Genomic DNA, 22216 nt, shown 5'->3' with positions numbered 1-22216 from the left:
CTGCAGGCTGGAATCTCCTAGTCCAGCCCTGCCGCAGCGCTGGGAGACTCACTCAGGGCTCCAAGATACTTCTTAGTTTGCTTTGCAAAAATGGTATGAGTCCAATGTGAGAAGTGACTTTTCTTTCATACTGTGATAGAGTAGGAACTCCTAATCTGGGGCAGGGAGTGAAAAAAGGAACGGGAAAAATAGACAAAAGTTAACGGAGACTCAGATATAAGGACAGCAGTGCCTACTTCGAGGAAGTAGGAGAGGCAGCTCCCACACGGCCGCCACCCCAGTGCCCGGCCTTCTGGGCCAGCCTCCATCCACTAATGATGGGAAGGGTCGGGTCGCCAGGTAGGTGGCCACTGGGTGCAGGTCCTCCACCTTAAAGTCACATCTCAAGTTACTTAGTCAACTTACTGGGGACATCTGGTAAAAGGGCCTACTCGTTCACCCCGACCCTGGCGTAGCCCCCAGGATTGAGCGGAGGCGGCCGTCACAGGGTGGGACGCCCCTTCACCCTCAGGGACGCACAAACTCTTGAGCGCCAGGCTGAAGGGGGAGGGGCACTCCTGCCAGTGGCTCGGGGGAAGCATCCTCTGCCCCTCTGTTACCAGCCCCGTGGGAGCGGACCCGATCGCCGGGAGCTCGGCACAGAGAGCATCTGCCCGGCGGTGCGGCGCTGGGGTCCGACGGCTCCACGCTCCCGAGCGGCGGGACCTCCGGGCCTCAGTTTCCCATCTGCAAAGTGGGGATGACGACAGCGGCCGTCACCGGATGCTTGGGAAAGGCGCCCTGCGAACGGACACCCGCGATCGCCAGGGCCACTGGGCGGGGCGGTCCGCTGCTGCCCCGCGACTCCCAGGAGCCCACCCTGCTCCCGGGGCCTGGCCCGAGGCCAAGGTCACGGCGAGCGGCGGCTGCAGGGGCCGCACGGCCCGGCTGGGCAGGGCTGCACCGCGGAGGACGGCGCACGAGGTCGGACTGGGCTGGTCCCAGGCGCCAGGAGCCGCCGCCACCACCGCCGCCGCCCGCACCCACTCACCTTCCGAGCGGGAGGAGGCCGCCGCGCGCCGGACGGAAGTGCCCAGCCCCGCCCCACTCCGCCCAGTCGGCGCGCACTTCCGGGACGCTCTGGGCCTCGGGAGGACTGCACACCTCGGTGGCCAAGCGGGGGCGGGGCCGGGATGCAAAAGCAGGCCTTTCCCCGCCCCGCTCCTCCCCTCCTGGGCTGCGCCCGCGCGTGGCTTTCGCGTTCTCGCTGGGCGGGGTCCCGCCCGCGCCTGCAGAGCGCCCGGACCCTGGGAGCGGCGCTGCGTGGGGCGCAGAAGCCGGCGCCTCGGAGCCTCCTTCCCGACGGGGGCCAGGCCTTCGCCCGCGCGCCCACGGCCGGGCTTCGGGAGCTGACGGCGCCGTCCCCACGCTCCCCCCCGCCTCCGTGCACTCCAGGCCCCGGGGTTCTCGGCTGGAGTCGCTTCCACGTTCAGCTTGCGAGTCCACCCCGCCGCCCTCTTGGGTTCCCTCCTCGGGACGTGTCCGCAGCGATGGCCGCCGGGAACCGCTGCAAGACGCGCGACCTCCCGCTCCCCTCGGGGGGGTCCCAGCGCTCTCGTTCTGCCTGATTTCCAGGGGCCTCCCCGGAGCCCGAGGAGGATAATACAGGTTCCCAAAAGCCCCTTCATGGATTCCTTCCTCATTTTCCTCTTGTTCAGCCAGTTTCTCCCTCAGTTCTGTGTTTACGACCCGAAAAGATAAAACTGTCACTCTCCGGGATAAACAAACGGCCGGGGGAGGGTTCTTTGACCCTTTTGAGCAGGGGTGCAGAGAGCCGAGGCGAGGGGACCCCCGAGCTGGAGGGGCGCGCGGAACAGAGGGCGGGGAGCCAGATGGGCAGCAGCTGCCTGGTGCCAGAGTGGACGTTCAGGGTTGTGTGGGTGGAGATATACAAAAATCTCTAAACTCCACCGTAAGAAAACAAACATTCCAGTTAGAAAATTGGCAAGAGCCGCAACAGACATTTGACCGAAGAGGGCACAGGGATGGCAATAGGCTCGGAAAGGGATGGCTGTCAAGGAAGGGCTGGCCAGCATCGCGGTGGGTGCCACTGCACACTTGCCAGGTGGCTCAGGTAAAAACTACTAACAAGTGCCAAGTATCACTGAGGCCGCGGAGCAGCTTGGGACATCGCCAGTGGTAAGGCAAAGTGGCGCTGCCATTCTGGAAATTGGCTTGGCAGTTTTTTAAAAAGTTGTAAGTAGGGCTGGGCGCGGTGGCTCATGCCTGTAATGCCAGCACTTTGGGAGACTGAGGCGCGCGGATCACCAGAGGTCGGGACCAGCCTGACCAACAGGGAGAAACCCTGTCTCTCCCCCATCTCTGGCTAATACAAAATTAGCCAGGTGTGGTGGCGGGCGCCTGTAATCCCAGCTACTCGGGAGACTGAGGCAAGAGAATCGCTTGAACCTGGGAGGTGGAGGTTGCAGTGAACCAAGATCACGCCATTGCACTCCAGCCTGGGCAACAAGAGCAAAAACTCTATCTCGGAAAAAAAAAAAAAGTTATAAGTAAATCTGCCATGTGACTGAGCGTGTCACTCTTGGGTGAAAACTAATGTTCATGCAAAAATCTGTGCCCCAACCTGGACCATCCTATAGAACTAGTACTACATCTGGCTGGGTGCGGTGGCTCACACCTGTAATCCCAGCACTTTGGGAGGCTGAGGTGGGTGGATCACTCGAGGTCAGGAGTTGAAAACCAGCCTGATCAACATGGTAAAACCGCATCTCTACTAAAAATACAAAAAACTACCCGGACACGGTGGCAGGCACCTGTAATCCCAGCTACTTGGCAGGCTGAGGCAGGAGAATTGCTTGAACCCAGGAAGTGGAGGTTGCAGTGAGCTGAGACCGCACTCCAGCCTGGGCGACAGAGCAAGACTGTCTCAAGAAAAAAGAAAAAAGAAAAGAAAAAAAGAACTAGTACTGTATCTGATGCTATTTGGAGGTGAGCCCCCTGCACATCTCGTGGAAATGTGGCCCAACGATGGCGGTGGGACCTGGTGGGAGGTGTCTGGGTCATGCGGGGGATTACTCATGAGTGGCTTGGTGCCCTCCCCTAGGTGATGAGTCAGTTCTCAGTCCATTAGTTCACATGAGAGCTGGCTGTTAAAAAGAGCCTGGCGCCTCCGCCCCTCTCTTGCTCTGGCTCTTACCATGTGACAGATGCGCCGGCTCCCACTTTGCCTTCTGCTATGAGTAAAAGCTTCCTATGCTCTCCCCAGAAGCCTCTTCTTATACAGTATGACCAGGGACAGCAGCACCCTCCGAACCCTGATCTGAACTGTGAGTCAAGCAAACCTCTTTTCTTTCTTATTTACTTTTGAGATGGAGTTTCCGCTCTTGTCGCCCAGGCTGGAGGGCAATTGGCGCAATCTCGGCTCATCGCAATCTCTGCCTCCCAGGTTTAAGGGATTCTCCTGCCTCAGCCTCCCAAGTAGCTGGGATCACAGGCGTGCACCCCACACCCGGCTAATTTTGTATTTTTAGTAGAGATGGGGTTTTGCCATGTTGGCCAGGCTGGTCTTGAACTCCTGACCTTAGGTGATCCACCCGCCTCAGCTTCCCAAAGTGTTGGGATTACAGGCATGAGTCACTGCGCCCAGCACCTCTTTTCTTTCTTTCTTTTTTTTTTTTTTTGAGATGGAGTCTCACTCTATTGCCCAGGCTGGATTGCAGTGGTGCGATCTCAGCTCACTGCAAGCTCCACCTCCCGGATTCATGCCATTCTCCTGCCTCAGCCTCCCAAGTAGCTGCAACTACAGGCGCCTGCCAACTTACCCAGCCTCAGGTATTCCTTCATAGCAGTGCAAAATGGACAAACACAGAACCTACATCAGGAGAGCGGCAGATGACAATGCAATTGACTCGATGACAGGCTGCAGCCGCATTGCACCGGGCTGTGCAGACTCATTTTGGGGGACAGCTGTGTCTTTGTATGTAGTTCTTGACATTGTCACACACACAGGCTGTTGTCACCAGCTCCCCATGCATCCAACGCATCACGGGCAGCTGAGTCACCGAAGCTACCGTCCGTGCCGGCTGACCTTTGGGAAGCCGTGGAGTGTCTTACTTCCCAGGCCCTTTGGACCGGTCCTCAGCCTGGCCAGCTCACAGGAGTGAAGGGAGAAGGCAACGGGTGTAATCAGAGTGGAAGAATCCCCTTCCCCCACCAGGGCTTTGGAGGGAGTGCAAGGGTTGCTGATTTAATGAGCTGGGAGCCAGCAGCCAGCCTGGTCTGTTGGAGCAGCAGGTGGGGGCGGGGGGGCTCCTTACCTGAGCAGGGTTTTGCTGGGTATTCACTGTGAACAATGAGCTGGTGTTCATTATGCTGGGAGGCGGGGTTCGGGGTTCGGGGTTCCAGCCCCAACAGCCCCAGAGCCCCTGGTCCTAAGGCGTGGGAGTCGGCCCACAGCCCCCCAGGCCTGTTGTCTTGGGCTGTGGATTAGAAAAGGCCTCCATGGGCTTCTTTTGTTGAGATCACGGAATTCAGTGCCTGTTCAGATACCCACACGGGCCTGGCCTGCTCCAGCCAGTGCTGCTGGGGCTGGGGTTGCCATCTGGACAGGCAGTGCCCTTGTCTCTAGGGGTCCCTGTGGGAAAGTTCAAAGCTTCCTGGGCAGGAGGGCTGGTCAGAGCCCCCGAGCCACTGGAGTAGAGGGGCTGAGAGCACTTCTTAGACCACACCTGGAGACGAGGGGCTCAGAGGAGTGACCAGGCTAAAGGTCCAAGAGGCTTCTCTAAGGGGCAGCATCAGGGAGAGATAGGGGTGGGAGCAGGAAGGAGGGAGGGGAGGCAGCAGAAGGGAGGGGCCAGCCCATCACAGAGAGGTGGGAGGGGTGCAGGGGCAGAGGTCTGATGCTTGAAGGAGTCGCCTGGGGTTCAAGTTTGGAAGACCAGGCAGGGGAGTGTGGTGAGCATGGGGAGGACAGAACAGGATGGGGAGGGACAGACCGAACAGCCTTGACATCTCCACTGGGGGCTTGGACGTCATTCTCAGGGCACTGGGGGGCACAGGCGTCTGTAGGGAGGGAGGCAGGACACACACTGAAGGTGTCCCTGGGGCTGTGGGGCAGAGCAGAGCAGCACAGAAGGGAGAGGGGGTCAGTGGCTGCAGTCCCTGCACGCAGCACAGCTGGCAGAAGGCTGCCTGAGTCCCAGGCTGGGATGCGGACGATGAGGAAGCTTTAGGCCTGGGCTGGTGGGACAGAGACGGGGCCACTCTGGGTGCTGTCCTCAAGAGTGGAGAAAGGCAGTCGAGTACACTTGCCTCTCGCCAGCAGCAGCCACCGTGTCGCCTTGCTGGCTTGTTTGCGGGGGAGGGACAGCTGGGAGGGTTCTGGTCAAGTGTGTGAAGACGTGACCAGTTCCCACATCTCCAGCCACCACAGACACTTGTTCCTGCAGGAGGGACCGCGCCACGCCTTTCTAGCTTCTGGAACCCCACGCATCTCTGGGCTGTTCCCTGGGGCCTTGAGAGCCACCTTTCCCGTCCTTTCCTTCGTCGTCACGGGGTCTAAATCTGTATCTCTCACCTGCAGCATCTGGGCAGGACCCCCACACATCCCGGCCTCTGCACACTAGATTCCGGTGGTACCCCCACCCAGCTGTGACTGCCAACACCGTCCCAGACATTGCTGAGTGGTCCCCAGGGGCAAAAGTGCCCCTGGTTGAGAGCAACTGCCCTACCGAAGGAGGTGCAAGCCAGCGAACAGAGGACCGGGCAAAAGCGGGTGCTGTTTGGAACTCAGAGGGCCTGGAGAAGGTGTTCAGGACTCCCGGGGCCTCCGCTGGGGCATCCTGAGTGCAGGCACTAGGCCACCGAATGAACCCTCAGCTTCCCAGTTATCCGGGGCCTGAAAGGTGTGAGGACATTTCCGCACTGCAAAGGGTTGCTCCCATCATGAGTGAGTGAACAACTTTCTCATTTATGTGTCAGTCTCCTGTTGAGTCTGGCTAACGGGGAGTGGTCTCAGGGAGACCCATCAGAGGCAGCGACCAGCCAGGGTCCTGCGGTCCTGGGAAGCGGCACCTGCACTGTTCCCTGGGAGGCAGCTGGTAGCCTTCGTGGGGGGCACTGACTGCATCCCGAGTGCAGAGAGATCAATGAAGACAGCACTCGAGTCAGAAATCAATGTTTACTGCAGAGAACACAGAAGCCAGCAAGCAGCAGGGAAGGGAGGTGTCGCAGCGAGCATGTCGGGCAGGCTGGGAACCAGCGCAGCGGCCCACGCGGACCGAGGAGGACACGCAGAGCAAGTCACAGGAAGCGCAGCTGAAAACAGATGCTTATCCCAAATGCACAGGACACTTACCAAGGACTGATGGTCTCAGTCATGCTCAACAGCTTTGGCTGGCAGGACACTTAAAGTTTTGGACAACAGAAAGTAACAGTGGAAAAGGGGACATCTGCCCCAACATGAGAGGCCAAGACCACAGCTGTTACAGGAGGGGTCAGCGCCGTAGTACACGGGTGGCGGCGGCTGCACATGCGTGCCTGGGGAATGAGAGTGTTCGGACATGCCAGGTGTCCAGCCTCAACAGGAAACAGGCACACGGGGACAGAGGTGCAAACACTGAAAACTCTCGCTGAATCCACTCGCCTGAGCGGTGGCCACGGGAGCACGGTGCTGTACTCCCCACAAACCTGAACCTGGGCCCCAGGGCAAGAGGCATGGAAGGTGCAGGGGTGCAGGGGTGTGGGTAGGGGCTGCCAGCTCAGAGGCATGTCCAGGAACCCCCATCAGGCCAGAGCCCTGCCCTGAGCCGCCTGCAGGGGTGACTGCGGGACAGCAGCGTTAGACCCAGTCTTGGCTGTGAGGTCGCTCCCACTGCCACGCACGACCCTGGGATTCTGTCAAGGTGGGGGCCGTCTGCTCGGCCCGGGCTCCCTGACCATGTGGCTGGGTTTGCAGAGGAAACCAGGAGAGTGCCAACACCAGGCTCTGTAAGCACGAAGCTCCCTGCCGGCCCCATCCCAGAGTGCACCCCATCCTTCCCGCATCCCTGGGCTCAGCTGTTCCTCACTGACCTCAGAGACACCCTGCCCTGCCCCAGCTCCACAGGAGCCCTGCCCACCACCACCTCAGCTCTGAGTCTCCCTTGGGGACACGGCTTTTCTCCTGGTGCAGAGGCGCAGGACGCTGTCCCTAAGGCCTATCTTCCTCTGCAGCATGTTTTGATGTCAGCTCATTCACAGGAAAGAAACGGTCACATCTCAGTGCCCCAAATGGGGACCAATAGGAGAGGTCACTGGGAATGAAGTCTGGGTACAGTCCGGGGTCCATGGGCTCTCCAGAAACGCAGGTGGACCCCACCAGAGCCAACGAGCCTCAGTCGCTGATCGGCCCCTCCCTGCTTCCCCGTGTCGAAGAGGAAACAGAGGCCCAGATGAGGAGGGCTGGCTGGCTGCATCCCCAGACCTCTGGTCCCAGGGCTGGCTGGCAGCGCCCCTCCCCCTGCTCACTTCCTGCTCTCCTGAGAAATGGCTCAGGGATGCAGCCTGTGGGGACAGATGCTGGCATAGCTCACAAAATGCTCGCACAAGGGACACTCCATGGCACGTCCCTGCAGCCGAGCAAAGTCACAACATTTGAGGTACTCTGCACTCTGAGGCCCATAGAGCTCGGCTGGCCAAGTGAAGCTGGGAGGATGGTGCCTGCTGGTCACGGCAGGTGAGTGGGGTTGGGAGGATGGTGCCTGCTGGTCAGGGCCACTCTCTGGTCTGGGTGGCCGAGCAAGTCTGAAAGGATGGTGCCTGCTGGTCAGGGTGGCTGCGTGAGGCTGGGAGGGTGGTGCCCGCTGGTCAGGGTGGCCAAGAGAGGCTGGGAGGATGATGTCTGCTGGTCAGGGTGGCCCAGGAGGTGCTGTCCAGGTGGAGCCCGGGGCTGGTGTGGGTGCGCCATGCTCCTGAGAAGTTTCTGGGTTGCGGCTTTGATGTTCTCCTGCAATGAGAACGCTGACACTTGGCTGAAGGGTCCTCACGTCTCCCCCAGTACACTTCTGAGATGCCAGGAAGGTTCTGAACATTAGGCTGATTCCTGGGACTCCCTCCAGGGTGGCCTCACTGGAGTCAGGAGCCCGTGCCCTGCGCCCACTGGCCCACTAGGATGGCTCTGCAGTGGGCTGAGGACAGGGAACACTGGGGTCACTGGTGGAAAGTTGCCCACTGTGATGGTTTTGACCTCTGAAGATGTTTGGGAGCCAAGTGAACGCCTGAGAGCTATTTCTAGGCATTTCAGAGGCTGCTTCCCTGCACGTGCCTGCCGCACACCGCCCTCCCCGGGCCAGGCGCCTGCTGCCCAGAAGGAGGTTCCTTTCTTCTCTTCCGAGCGCTTTTCTTCTCCTTTTCTCAATCTCTGCTCCTCCTCTGAACTGAGGAGTGTGCGAATCTTTTTGTTAGTTTTGAGGTTGCTTCTTATGCATATCTGATCTGGAACTTCCTGCTTTGGGGGTGATCTGCTCTACCAGCCTGAAAAGGACGAGAAATACCTTCTGAGTACATAGGAAGTGCGGTTATTACCTGGTTCCTCTGTTGGTAAAGACCACACTATGAAAGCAAGAGAACGGCTTGGGTTGAGTGGAAACAGGCACCTGCGGGCGATGGAGACCAGGGTTGGGGGCGGGGGGCCTTGAGATCAGTGGGGGGTGTGGAAGTGGGTGTTAACCCGTGCACCCCAGGGCTGGATGGCACCAGGTTCATGAGGAAGTGCTTCCTGTTTTCTAAAAACATTAAGAAAGGTGGGAGGGTGTCAGATGTGTAAGCTGAGTGTACATGACATGATCCTTTAAACCGTGCTAGAGCAAATGCCCACTCACCCTCCATCTGGTTTCAGAGCGAGATGCCACCCAGGGGCCCATGCCCTGTGCCTGCCCCTCCCTCCTGAGTTCCCTGTGAACCATGCTTTTGCTTTTCTTTGCAGTTCGACCATGTGTCCCCAGACAACACACTGTTTAGTTTTGCTTGGTTTTGAACTTCGCGGTAGTTAAAACTTCTTCTGTGCCTTATATTCTCTGCTCAGCGTTGTGTCTGACACGCACAGGTGCTGACATGGTCCCGGCTGGCTGTGCAGTCACTGCGCCAACAGCTTCCCTTGACCAACAGACCATGATTTACCCGCTTCGCTACCGACAGGCATTGGGTTCTTTCCGGCTTTCCTGACAGTGCACGCCGTGAATGTTGTCTCTGGCTGCGCGCACACACGTTTCTCACGGGGAAATAAACAGTGGCTCCTGGGGCAGCAGAAACGCACATCTTCGCCTTTGCCAGAAAAAGCCAGGCTGCTCTCCAGACTGTGCTGCCGCCCAGTGCAGATGACGACTCCCGCCCGTTCCGTGCAAGGATCAGAATCAGACCTGGCCGTCTTGACCACGCTGTGGGGCACAAACTTGCATCTCTTTGTCGTTTTAACTTGTGTGCCCTGATTTTTAATGAGATTGAGCATGTTTTCAGATATTTATGAGCCATGGATGTTTTTTTCTTCTGTGACTTTTGCCCACTTTTCTTTTTTCTAGAGATGGAGTCTCACTGCATTATTCAGGCTGGTCTTAAGCTCCTGTTTTAGGCCATTTTTCTACTTAGATATTTGTCTTTAAAAATCCTGGTTCCTATGACTGCTACACATATTCTGAATGCTTGTCATTTGTTGCTACAGTGGTCAGGGTAAGTAACGGTGGCTGGGATAATGAAGAACCTCCGAATCTCGGCGTCTCACTCGGGAGGCCTCCCCTTCTTGCTCACATCACAACAGGGTCTTGAGGCTCCCCCGAGGGCGACTCCGGGACATGGCTCCTTCCCTTGGTGTGTGGCTCTGCCATCTCTGAGTCCTTCTCTTTCAGTCACAGGAAGGGAGGACAGTGGATGGTCACAGGGAAGATTTCAGGAGGCCAGGCCTGGAAGAGGCGCCCATCGCTCCTGCTCACATCTGCAGAACAGAATGCAGTGGTGCAATCACAGTTCACTGAGGCGTCAACCTCCCAGGCTCAACTGATCCTCCTGCCTCAGCCTCCCGAGCATATGGGACCACAGGCGCATGCCACCACATTTAATTTTTAATTTTTATTAGAAATGAAATCTCACTATGTCGCCCAGGCTCTCTCAAACTCCTGAGCTCCATCGATCCTCCCACCTTGGCCTCCCAGTGTGCTGGGATGACAGGTATGAGCCACCGCGCCTGGCCTGCGAGTGCTTAGTACCTTTTTTCATGTATATGTGTATGAGTGACACTGAACTGTAATTTTGATATCCAGATTATACTCGCTTCAGAAAATAACACAGGGTGTGTTTCCTGTCTGTCTCCGAGTCTGGGTAAAACTGGAGCTGTTTCTTGAAGTCACGTGCAAAGCACCTGGACTTGGCGTTCTTTGGCAAGACTGAGAATCATCCACACAATCTCTGTCACGGCCACGGACGCTGTGTGCGTGTCTCCTCGAGCTGGGCTGCCGCGTGACTTTCCTCCTGACGGTCGCGCCGTTTCGGTGGAGTTTTTTGTCAGCACGGACTTTTCTCACTTTTTCAGCGTCAGATGTGGCTGCACTGCCTTCCCTTCTCATTCCGAATGGTTGGTTTGCTCCTTTTTTCTTAGTCATTTTGCCAGAGAATGTCAATTTTAATAGTCCTTTCAAAGAACCAACTCTTAGCTCTTTTGTCCTCTCAGTGGTGCCTCTTTCCATTAGTTGTATTAATAAGTGGCTTTACTTATTTATTTTTTTGAGACAGAGTTTCGCTCTTGTTGCCCAAGCTGGAGTGCAATGGCGCCCTCTTGGCTCACTGCGACCTCCGCCTCCCGGGTTCAAGCAATTCTCCTGCCTCAGCCTCCCAAGTAGCTATGAATACAGGCGCGCCACCACACCTGGCTAATTTTTTTTTGTATTTTCAGTAGAAACGGGGTTTCACCATGTTACCCATGGCTTGTCTTGAACTCCTGTCCTCAGGTGATCCGCCTGCCTTGGCCTCCCAAAGTGCTGGGATTACAGGCATGAGCCACTGCACACGGCCTGGGCCTTTGTTTTTCTAACTGTCACACTGGGTGCTTCCCTCCTGACTTCCAGCTCCTCTCCTAACAGCAACAGAGGCACACAGGGTTGGACACTGCCCTTGGATTCTGCTGCCCCCAGGTGCTCTGTTAAGTTGTATTGATCATTGAGTTTTAAGTGTCTTTTAACTTTCATTATGTTTTTCTTTGACCTGGGTCATGTAGGTTTTCTCTTCTTGGAATATGAGCTTCATTTACACAAGACACCAAAGCAGAGGTCAGCCTAGACAGCCTCTGGCTTCAGTTCTTGGTCTTGCGGTGACGTCATGAGTTCATCTGTCTGTGCCAAATGATGGGGGCAAAAAAGATGGCAGATTGGTTTTGGTTTGGTTGTGCGATTTTTCTCATAACAATAAACGTTAAAAAAAGTTTCCAAGTGGATTTAAAAGATGTATCTTTTATTTCTGAGACAGGGTCTTGCTCTGTCACCCAAGCAGGTCTTGAACTCCTGGCCTCAAGTGATCCTTCTGCCTCGGCCTCCCAAAGCACTGGGATTACAGGTGTGAGTCACCGCATCGGGCCCAAAAAATGTATCTTTTCTTGTTGTTTTCCATGCTGATTTTGTTGACGCCAGCTCTCTCATCTTTTCCTTGGAGAGGTATCCAAGGCCATCAGCTTGCACGGCCCCCATTATGTGTGTGAACCAATATCTGATCTCGCTAAGAAAACCAGCATGTGGGGCAAGCCCTGATCCCACTAACACCAGCACGGCAAGTCCTCATCTCACTAACACCAGCACGCGGGGCGAGCTCTGATCCCACTTAACACCCAGCATCGCGGAAGAAGCTCTGATCCCACTAACACCAGCACGCGGGGCGAGCTCTGATCCCACTAACACCAGCACGCGGGGCGAGCTCTGATCCCACTAACACCAGATGTGGGGCGAGTCCTCATCTCACTAACACCAGCACGCGGGGCAAGTCCTCATCTCACTAACACCAGCACGCCACAGCTCTGATCCCACCAGCACGGGCTTAGCTCTGATCCCACTAACACCCTCAGCATCAGCTGGGCGCAGCTCTGATCCCACTCACACCAGCACGCCACAGCTCTGATCCCACTCACCACCAGCACGCAAGCAGCTCTGATCCCACTACCATCCAGTGCTGTGGGCTTGTGCCTGATCCCACTAACACCAGATGTGGGGCGAGTCCTCATCTCACTAACACCAGCACGCGGGGCAAGTCCTCATCTCACTAACACCAGCACGCGGGGCGAAATGGATCTCACTAACACCAGCACGCCAAGTGTCCTCATCTCACTAACACTGTGCACAAAGTGGGCTTAGCCCCGATCCCACCAATTCAGCACGCGGGCAGCCCCCCGCATCCCACTAACACGTGCACGCGGGCGCAGCCCCTCCATCCCACTAACACCAGCACGCGGGGCGAGCCCCGATCCCACTAACACCAGCACGCGGGGCGGGCCCCGATCCCACTAACACCAGCACGCTGGGCACCCCTAATCCCACTAACACTAGCATCGCCAAGGGCCCCCGCATCCCACTAACATCAGCACGCGGGGCGAGTCCTCATCTCACTAACACCAGCATGCGGGGCGAGCTCTGATCCCACTAACACCAGATGTGGGGCGAGTCCTCATCTCACTAACACCAGCACGTGGGGCGAGCTCTGATCTCACTAACACCAAACGCGGGGCGAGCCCTGATCTCACTGATCTCACTAAGAATAGCAGCACGCGGGGCGAGCCCTCATCTCACTAACACCAGACGTGGAGCTAGCTCTGATCCTACTAACACCAGCATGCAGGGCAAGCCGTGATCCCACTAACACCAGCACGTGGGGCGAGCTCTGATCCCACTAACACCAAACATGGGGCGAGCTGACATGGCCACACAGTAGGATCCAGCACTGTGCTTACAACGTCACGTATTAAGGCTCTGGTTCTTGGCAACCCTGTGGGGTAAGCACTGTCAGCATTGCCATTTCACACCTGGGAAAACTGAGGCAGAGGTCCCAGAGTTCCAGAGTGAGAGGTCAAGTCCACAGCCCCTGACTTGAGAGCTATGCTCTTGACCACCTACCTCCATGCTAGAAATCAAAGATGTTGGATTAAAGTGTGAGTTTAGGATCAGGAACCCACCTGCCCGCTCCTACAGAGGCCGAGGTGGTCCTGCCATCTGTGCACTGCTGCAGGTGTCTCTGTAGGCATGACCCGGGGCCGGCATTTGTTGAGACGTCATTCCACATCTGGGGGTCCGTCTTATTGGCCCTAAATATGGAAAAGATATTTATTGTGGCATTATTCATAATAACCTAGTTTGGAAACAGCCCACATACCCATGTTGGGAAGTGCATAAGTCACCTGTGCCTTTTCGATTCAACTGGTCATTGTGCAGGCATTAAAAGTAACGCTTCCTTTCTGGCCAACATGGTGAAACCCCGTCCCAACTAAAAATACAAAAATTCGCCGGGCGTGGTGGCGCATGCCTGTAGTTCCAGCTACTCAGGACGCTGAAGCAGGGGAATCGCTTGACCGCGGGAGGTGGAGGCGGCAGTGAGCTGAGATCACGCCACTGCACTCCAGCCTGACGACAGAATGAGACTCTGTCAAAAAAAAAAAAAAAAAAAAAAAAAAGGTAATGCCTCCCACTGTCAGTAACAGGGAAAAGCAATGATCATATTATCGTAAGTAAAATCAAACCTAATGCAGACACCACCAGGGCATGCGTGCCAGTCTCCCAGGCCGTCCTAGACAGCTGTGTCCACACTCACCACCCTCCCTGGCACATCCTGACAGACAGCAGAGGATGCCTGCCCTGAGCAGCTCCCTGCCCCGCCCCCTGGTTTCTTTCTTGTGTCCGAGTTCCTGACTTCTGACGCCATCTCTTCCCTGCCAATAGCTAATTCTGAAGAACGCTAAGACACAGAGAAACTGTGCCAGGATTAGGAGTTGTGTTAGTTCATTTTGTGTTACTGTAAAAGAATACCCAAGGCTGGGTAAGTTTTTATAAAGGGGTTGACTTGCCTCGCGGTTCTGCGGGCTGTGTAGCTATCTGCTTGGCTTCTGGTGAGGCTGCAGGGAGGGATCAAGAGAGACAGGAGAAGGCGCCAGGCTCTTTAATCCAGGAGTCCCCAACCTCAAGATGGGTCCATGGCCTGTTAGAAATGGACCACACAGCAGGAGGTGGGCGGCAGGCGAGCGAGCATTACCGTCTGAGCTCCGCCTCCTGTGAGATCAGCGGTGGCATGAGATTCTCACTGGACTGCGAATCCCACTGTGAACTGCGTGCGAGGGATCTAGGTTGTGTGCTCCTCATGAGAATCAAATGCCTGATGATCTGAGGTGGGACAGTTTCATCCTGAAACCATCCACACCACTCCCTGTCCATGGAAAAACTGGTCCCAGGTGCCAGGAAGGTTGCGGACCACTGCTTTAAACAACTAGCTCTCCCGTGAACCTACGAAGTGAGAACTCACTCATTACTGTGAGGAGGGCACCAAGCCATTCCCGAGGGATCTGCCCCCATGACCCTAGTACCTCCCGCCAGGCCTCCTTCCAGCACTGGGGATCACATTTCCACATAAGATCTGGAGGGGACAGACGTCCAAACTATACCAGGAGCTCTAATGCACCCTTCACCTAGGACAGGATTAGCAAGCAATGGCCCACAGGCACATCCAGCCCACCTCCTATGTTGGTAAATAAAGTGTTTTTTTTTTTTTTGAGACGGAGTCTCGCTCTGTCGCCCAGGCTGGAGTGCAGTGGTGTGATCTTGGCTCACTGCCAGCTTCGCCTCCCGGGTTCACACCATTCTCCTGCCTCAGCCTCCCAAGTAGCTGGGACTACAGGCGCCCACCACCGTACCCGACTAATTGTTTGTATTTTTAGTAGAGACAGGGTTTCACCGTGTTAGCCAGGATGGTCTCGATCTTCTGACCTCATGATCCGCCCGCCTCAGCCTCCCAAAGTGGTGGGATTACAGGCGTGAGCCACCGCGCCCAGCCTGTAAATAAAGTTTTCTTGGCACAGCCGTGCTCGTTCATTCGTATGCCACTGACAGCTGCTATTGCCCTACACAGCAGGGTGGGGACCTGCTCTTCATGGGAGAGCTAGTTGTTTCAAGCAGTGGTCCCCAACCTTCTGTGGTCCCCTGTGGGTGCTAAGGCATAGGCCGTACGGCTGCAGTGCCAAGAATACTTCCTGTCTGACCCTTCATCGGAAAAGTTTGCCAACCTGTGTTCTAGATTCCCCATGACTGACATTGAGCCAGTCTCCTGTCACTCTCCAGTGACGCGCACACACCATTGGCGTGAACTGCAGGCGTCACGCTCTGCGGCCGAGAGCCTCGGTGTGCGTCTGCAGTAGGAGGGCATCAGTGAGGACTACCCTGTCCCTGCTGCGCTGGTGACGTCATGCTCTGCGGCCGAGAGCCTCGGTGTGCGTCTGCAGTAGGAGGGCATCAGTGAGGACTGCCCTGTCCCTGCGGCGCTGGTGCCGGCTGTGCCTACAGTTGACTGTGCCTGGAGTCTACACTCCAGGTCAGCCAAACATCCCAGCAAGTCCTTCAAAGCAACTCTTCCGATCCAGGACCACACGTCGCATGTGCTCTGATGGCTACTTCTGAACAATTTCACCTCCTGAGATGTCCATTTCTGGGAGTGCAAGTCTTCCTCTCCTGGTGACAGCTTGGCTGAGGCCATCCAGCCTCAGGGACATACCGGGAACGGCTGCATAAGGAGATCCGGGGCAGGGGGCCCACCAAGATGTTCTGCCCTGTGGGGGTCAACACTGGCCGTGGTCTGCCGGCGGCATCCAGGGGCAGTCTATCTAGGTGAGGCCGAGGCTGCCCGCCCCTCGCTCCCTCACCCCCTCACCCCCTCACCCCCTCACCCCCTTGCTGACAGCAGTGGGCTGACCACAGCCCCAGGGAGCCCCACGGGAAGACTGGCCTCCCCAGCACACACCCAACAGTGTGAGACAGTCATCACCGAGGCAGCTACACAGCACCACGGGACTTGCCACCTACCTACCCCCACTGGGACCATGGGCCACTGAGAAGCCACGAAGGCCATGCTTCCAGCAGCGACTGCGGTGGCAGGACCATCAGGAGGCCACAGGTGCCACGGCTCCTCTCTGGTGAGTCACCTGCTCACCTGTGCTCAGGGAGACCCCTCCAGTGCGGTCCCGAGAGCAGACCCCCCCCCAGGCAACACGTCTGATGAGGCCAACACAGCCCCAACCCAAACAAGGCAGGGCCCGCAGGCGAGCACAGCCACACCAGCAATGCCATGGGGGCGTGGTGGTGGTGGGGCCTTCTGGGTAGACCAGCCTGGGTCCACAGCCAGCTCACGCACTGAGTGTCACCCGACCTCAGAGAGCCCTGCAGCCATCTGGGAGATGCTGCCCTGCAGGTCAGGACCCAGTGCGAGCAGGTGACGGGCTGGGCTCTCAGACCTGCTATATAGAACGTTAACCAGGCCAGAGGCAAAACTAGTGTGGGTGACTGTGTGGTTAGTTCTAGGCTATTTCTATTTCTGTGGGAAGTGAGGAGATGCATCTGTCAGTGCGGCCCACGGGCAGTGGGCATGAGAGAGGCCGGGAGCCGGGCAACCTCCTCACGATACTACAAGTGGCGGCACTCAGGACTCCCTGCCATGGAACAGGCTCCTCTGGCCAGGCCAGCAGCGGAAGCAGCTGGGAGAAGAGACCCACTTTGATGTGGAATGTGCTTCCAACACGTCTGAGTGCAGGGATCGAAGCATCCTTCTAGTGGGAGGGGAGGCCTGCCAAGAGGCTCTCTTTCCAAGTGACCCCACGGTGGCCAAGCTGGTATGGCAGGAATATTACAGCCCTCAGAAAGACTGCGGCAGGAAAAACGTGTTAACCCAGTAAACGTTTCCACCCAGACATGACTGCTCTCCATTATCCAGGCAGTGTCCCCCACTCCGTTTCTGAGACTGCTCAATGGACAAGGCCAAGGCTGTCTCCAGCTCGAATCGGGACCCTCCTTCCAGGACAGAATCCCCAAAGACTAGGGCCATGATTAGTGTTTCATGTCTAAACAGCTGACAACAGAGGCGCCAACATTTCCCAATAAAAAACCATATTACCTCCTGGTTGACAAAGTCACTTTCTACCCTCTTATAAACCAGTCCCTAGAGAGCACAGGGTCCTGTCCACAGTGCTCCTGGATGGACACAAAGGTGGCACAGGCCTGTGGACCTGCCATGGGGTGGGACAGGACTGGTACGGGCATGAAGAAATGGAACTAACCTGAATACTGGGCTGCTCCGTGGGGCTGGGGCCCACCAACGTCGGAAGGCCAAGGGGCAGATGCAGGCTGGACTGAAGCTGCTGAGGGCACCCCAGGGGCCCCACCACGTGGCTGGGGCAGGAAGCTCAGCAGGTGGTGGTGTCTAAGGTCCTGAGGAACCTTTGTCCCGAGTCCATCCAGGTAAGTCAGGCCGCCTCTCTGGGAGCAAGGCTGGGCCGAGGGCGCGGGGTGTGGCCCAGTTCCAGGGACGGGGTCTGAGCTCAGGGACTGGCGCTCCAGCAGGAGGAGAGAAGCCAGAGAACCAAGCACAGTTCGCGCACAGAGGCCGGGAAGGGACGAGTGGTCCTGGGGCTCGCTGCAGAGCTCGGGGACCCAGAGAGCAGAGTGTCCAGACTGGGGCGTTCAGCGGCAGATGAAAGGCTTAAGCACAGAGGACATCACAGGCAGGTGGCAGCGGGAAGTGCTCGGCCGCCCGCCACACCAGGAGCCTCTGCCGCTGGGTGCTCTGAGGTGACCCAAACCCGTCCCACGGATGGCAGTGAACACACCCTGCTCTCTGGTGCTGAGCCCCGTGAGCCATCAAAGAACTTGGAAAATGGTCTGTGGCTGCAAGGAGCCTCTGGTGGCTTCTACATTACTGCAGTGTCTTGATCCAAAGAGATTCTCCGCAGTGGAAAGGTCGCTCGCTCGTTTGTACGTTCCCACATCTGACCAGGCTGATTTTCCGGGGGTCCCCAGGGCACGGAACACAGTGCACATGGCCCTGTTACCCCACCAGACGCTGAACACGAGGGAGCCATGGAGCAGGCGGCCGGCGAGGCTCGCACTGTAGGGCCTGAGTCCACAGACGGCCCCAGCTCAGGGCTTCTTCCGAGGGTGGCGTTTCCGATGGCGGATGAGACAGGAGCTGTAGGCAAAGGCTTTCCCACAGTCCGTGCATTCGTAGGGCTTCTCCCCGGTGTGCGTCTTCTGATGTTTCAGGAGATTGGAGCCACAGTTAAAGGCTTTCCCGCACTCCCCGCATTTGAAGGGCTTCTCTCCTGTGTGAGTCCTCTGGTGTTTGGTGACGTCGGAGCTGTGCCGGAAGGCTTTCCCGCACTGCACACACTGGAAGGGCTTCTCTCCCGTGTGGACCCTCTGATGGCGAATGTGGTCTGTCTTGTGCTTAAACATCCGCCCACACTCACTGCACTCATAGGGTTTCTTCCTCTGAAAAGGAATGAACACGGGAACCCCCTCAAAGTCATCTTTAAATGAAGCGTCGAAGGCATCAAAGATGTGCTCTTCGTCTTCAGGACTCAGGCGGGGCTCTGTGCGGGGTTTCCTGGGCACAGTGAGCCTCTCGGGTGGCTTTCTGTCCCCGGACGCCTTCTCCTCTCTGAGTATGCCCTTCTGCACATCTGCTTCCTCCCTCGGGGTCGGCGTCTTCTTTTTTCTGCCTGCAGGCTTCTCCATCGTTCTGTTCCTTGGAAGCGTGAGGGCTAAGGGGCTGCTGACTTCTCTGTGGGCCCCACTTCCTCAAGAACGGCTTGCTTCCCACACATCTCTCCACACTCCCAGCGCGGGACTGATGCTCTGCACCAGGAGGCCAAGGGCCACCATCCTCTTGGTGCTGGGGAGAAGAACATGAACCTCAGATTAAAGGTTCGCCTTTCAGGGGCTGTGGGGTTTGGGTGCGGCCCCTCCCTTCCTATGTGTTCTCCCACAAGTGTCTCAAACGGAATTGCTGATCTCCCCGGAGCTCCACCTGACTCACTCTCCCAGCCTTTCCTTGTCTTGGTGAAGGGATCAATTGCTCACCAAAGAATCCTTGCTCCTCTGCCAGGGTTCGGGGTCTGCACACCATGTCCGCAGGATCTGATGTGCCCATCAACTGCCCTGCGGCTTCCCTCCTCCACCCCTGAATCCCCCTGGTTCCTGCCCTAATCTCCGTCTCCACCACACTGGGCTTGGGACCAGTCACCGTGCTTTGGAGCTACAGGCTGCAGGGCCCACACATGCCCAGTGGAGGATGCTTCCAACCCCCAGGGCTGGGTTCTGAGCTCATGAAACCAGGGCTGCCCCCCTGCCATGGACCACAGCAGCCAGCAGACCCCCTCATGTCACATCCTTCCCACCTCAGCTTCCTGAGTAGCTGGGACTACAGGTGTGCGCCACCATGCCCAGTCATATTCTAAGAAATAATATTCCGTACCCTTTGTATTAGTTCTTGGGCCAGGGTTGCGCCTAGGTAGAAAGTGGAGCTGAGATGCATGTCGTAAGTGACATATCTCAACACATAAATACCTCGAATTCTCTTTGTTAAGTCAAGAGGAGGTTCGTGGTCTTCCCTCCGCTCCCCTACGAGTGCAGGTAACACATAAACTGACTACAGATTTCCTATCTCAACAAGGACAGGATCTGGTCTTTTCTACAGAAAAATGTTTATATGACTCAGTTTCAGGCCAACATCACTTTCTAGGGCTCTATCTAGAGGTGGCGTGTGGGACGAGGCAGATTAGGTGGGCGCCAGAACTGAAGATGAAGGCCACGTGTGCTGAGGGAGGATGCAGGCATAAAGCAGCATCTCTGCTGGGGTGGGCAGGGGGAGCCCTGGTGCCCAGGACAGAGGATCACAGCCTAAGCTGGCTGGAGTTTGAGGCCAGGATCCAGCTCTGGTAGGAAACAAAGGTGAGAACCAAGAACCAACACTAAAAATCAGTCGACCAGCTGTTTGCCTCATGGGCAGGGCAGAGCTGGAGAAGCAACAGCTCTCCAGGGCACAGTTAGAAACCTATCTGGCTCTCTGCACACTCCACTCCATGGCGGGGATGGGTGTTTGTGAACCTGCTGAGCCTGACACCTGCTGCCCAGGGCCTGTGTGGGGATCCTCCGTGCTGTATAGCACTGTTCCCTCTACCAGACACTTGTCGCTGCACATGTGGCTGGTCACTGACATGTTAGGCAGCAGAGGCTCCTGAAGGTGAGGATCATGTCTTTTTTATCTTCAGATCCTGGTCACATACTGTGCTCAAGGAACATTCTCCATAATGGTCCTGTCGACTCAACCCAGGCTGGCAGGTGCTAACCGGCAGAGACTGGAATGACTCACTTCTCTACATGCTGCCCACCCTGAGAAATAAAATACTTGTTAAGAACAGAGTGGACTGGCCGGGCTCAGTGGCTCACGCCTGTAATTCCAGCACTTTGGGAGGCCGAGGCGGCCGGATCACAGGTCAGGAGATAGAGACCATCCTGGCCAACATGGTGAAACTCCGTCCCTACTAAAATACAAAAAATGAGCTGGGCGTGGTAGCACGTGCCTGTAGTCCCAGCTACTGGGGAGGCTGAGGGAGGTGAATTGCTTGAACCCAGGAGACAGAAGTTGCAGTGAGCAAAGATCGCGCCAGTGCACTCCCGCCTGGCGACAGAGCAAGACTCCGTCTCAAAACAAACAAAACCCAACCCCCACCCCACGCACACACACAAAACAAAAACGGAGTGGACCGCAGCGATTGTCTTGGCCTCACCTCACAGGCCTGTAGACAGCAGTGATTAGCTAGTTACAGATGGCACAACCCACGCTTGCCACAGCCCTAAAGGCTGCGGTTCTGGTTCTGTCGTGCAACTCCAGCAGAGCCCCGTCGCCTCTCTGGGCGGAGGAACGTTCACCTAAAATATGAAGCTCTGGGTATCCGCAGGCGGTAGGGGCTACCTAGGAAACCTCACTCACCCTGGCGCCTCCCTCCACTACTTTCAGGGATCTGGGTCTCACGGAGAGACTGGAACATTAGTGGGCTTGAGATTCAAGGGCTATCTGCACTAAAACAGCCTGCTGAGTCCACGGCCTGCCAGGGGCCAGGTAGCTGTGCCAAGGCCTGAGATGCCAGGCATCTGAGCCAGGCGGAGGGACCCGCCAGGGTCCTCTAACCTAGTTAGAGGTTCCCCTTTCAACGCCACAGCCCCGCGGCCCGCGTGCGGAGCTAGGTCGGCCTCGGGGCCGGCGCCCGGGAAGCGCTCAGAGCCAGGTCTCGCCACATCCCTGGAGCGCTGGGGTGCGGGGAGGCGGCGGGGCCCATACCAACTCTGCGCGTCCTGGGCCGGAGGCGGCGGGCAGGCGCCCAGTGAGTACCTGGCTGGAGACGAGGGGCGACGAGGACCTCCCGCTGCAGAATGCGGACTCGCCCGGGCCCTACTAGGACTGCTGGAAGGCGGGGAGAGGCGCGCGCCCCTCACGGGGTCCGGAGGCAGGAAAGGGAAGGCCTAGATGCGGCACCTCCATGCCGCTCACGCCCCTGCCCGCGTCCAGGTCCCCTTCCGGACCCTGTCTGCCCTAGGCACCCGCAGGAAATGCCCGCCCGCTGACCCGCCCCTTCCGGCGGCCGCGCTAGGAGCCGGGGCTGGACTCGGTGGTGGTGAGCGGTGGAGGGCTCGGCCCGAACGGATCCACCCCCAGCCGACTCCGCCCCGAAGACCCCGCCCCGATCATGCCCCGCCCACTCAGGCTCCACCCCTAACCGCCGTCTCGTCCGCAGGTTCCTCCCCCAACTGACCCCGCCCCTTCACAGTCCTTTATGGCAGGCACCCTCCCGAAGGCTCCGCCCTGATCAGGTCCCGCCCCGAGCAGGCCCCGCCTCCGGAAGCTCCTTCTCGAGCTGGCTTCCCCTCATGCCCCGCCCCCTCATGCTCCGCCCTCATGTCCCGTCCCCGAAAGGCCCACCCCCGAAAGCTCCTCCCGGAGCCGGCTCCCCTCATGCCCCGCCCCAGGCTCCGCCCCATGTCCCGCCCCTGAAAGCCCCGCCCTGAACCATCACCCTCATGCCCCGCCCCCACCGACCCCGCCCCGCGAGGCCCCGCCCCCATAGCGCGTCCCCGAGCCGACCCAGTCACTTAGGCTGCGCCCACCAGGCTTTCCGGATCCGACG

At 57.6% G+C, this 22216-nt stretch overlaps 2 protein-coding genes across 10 annotated transcripts in view; both read right to left on the bottom strand.

Moving 5' to 3' along the window:
* Nucleotides 1–13290, bottom strand: part of GLI4 (GLI family zinc finger 4) — a 24521-nt gene extending 11231 nt beyond the window's left edge. Inside the window, exon 1 of one of the 3 annotated variants that reach the window (XM_017962408.3) lies at nucleotides 13178–13290. The gene's annotated coding sequence lies outside the window, so the exon portion shown is untranslated. Of the gene's footprint in view, nucleotides 1–405; nucleotides 993–1030; nucleotides 2306–13177 lie in introns of those variants that run through there. The other 2 variants (XM_003903237.5, XM_009213719.4) reach the window with 2 other exon arrangements.
* ZFP41 (ZFP41 zinc finger protein) lies at nucleotides 6165–22216 on the bottom strand. Of its 7 annotated transcripts, XM_021942717.2 has the most exons (5): nucleotides 21424–21638; nucleotides 20822–20963; nucleotides 17312–18924; nucleotides 13178–13306; nucleotides 6165–8511 (listed from the first exon to the last, which is right to left on the bottom strand). In XM_021942717.2, the coding sequence occupies exon 3, from the start codon at nucleotides 18765–18767 to the stop codon at nucleotides 18171–18173; it is 597 nt and encodes a 198-aa protein (XP_021798409.1). In that variant the 5' UTR covers nucleotides 18768–18924; nucleotides 20822–20963; nucleotides 21424–21638; the 3' UTR covers nucleotides 6165–8511; nucleotides 13178–13306; nucleotides 17312–18170. The 7 variants fall into 7 exon arrangements, with proteins under 7 accessions (XP_021798409.1, XP_021798410.1, XP_021798407.1 ...); XM_021942718.2 differs by lacking the exons at nucleotides 20822–20963; nucleotides 21424–21638 and adding an exon at nucleotides 22197–22216; XM_021942715.2 differs by lacking the exon at nucleotides 20822–20963 and having other exon boundaries at nucleotides 21424–21654.

Source organism: Papio anubis, chromosome 8, assembly GCF_008728515.1.
Source record: "Papio anubis isolate 15944 chromosome 8, Panubis1.0, whole genome shotgun sequence".
Classification (NCBI taxonomy): domain Eukaryota; kingdom Metazoa; phylum Chordata; class Mammalia; order Primates; family Cercopithecidae; genus Papio; species Papio anubis.
This window is presented reverse-complemented; position numbering and strand designations above follow the sequence as displayed.

Coding starts and splice junctions, on each gene's coding strand:
- ZFP41 (XM_021942718.2), bottom strand. CDS start 18,767: ATGGAGAAGCCTGCAGGCAGAAAAAAGAAGACGCCGACCCCGAGGGAG.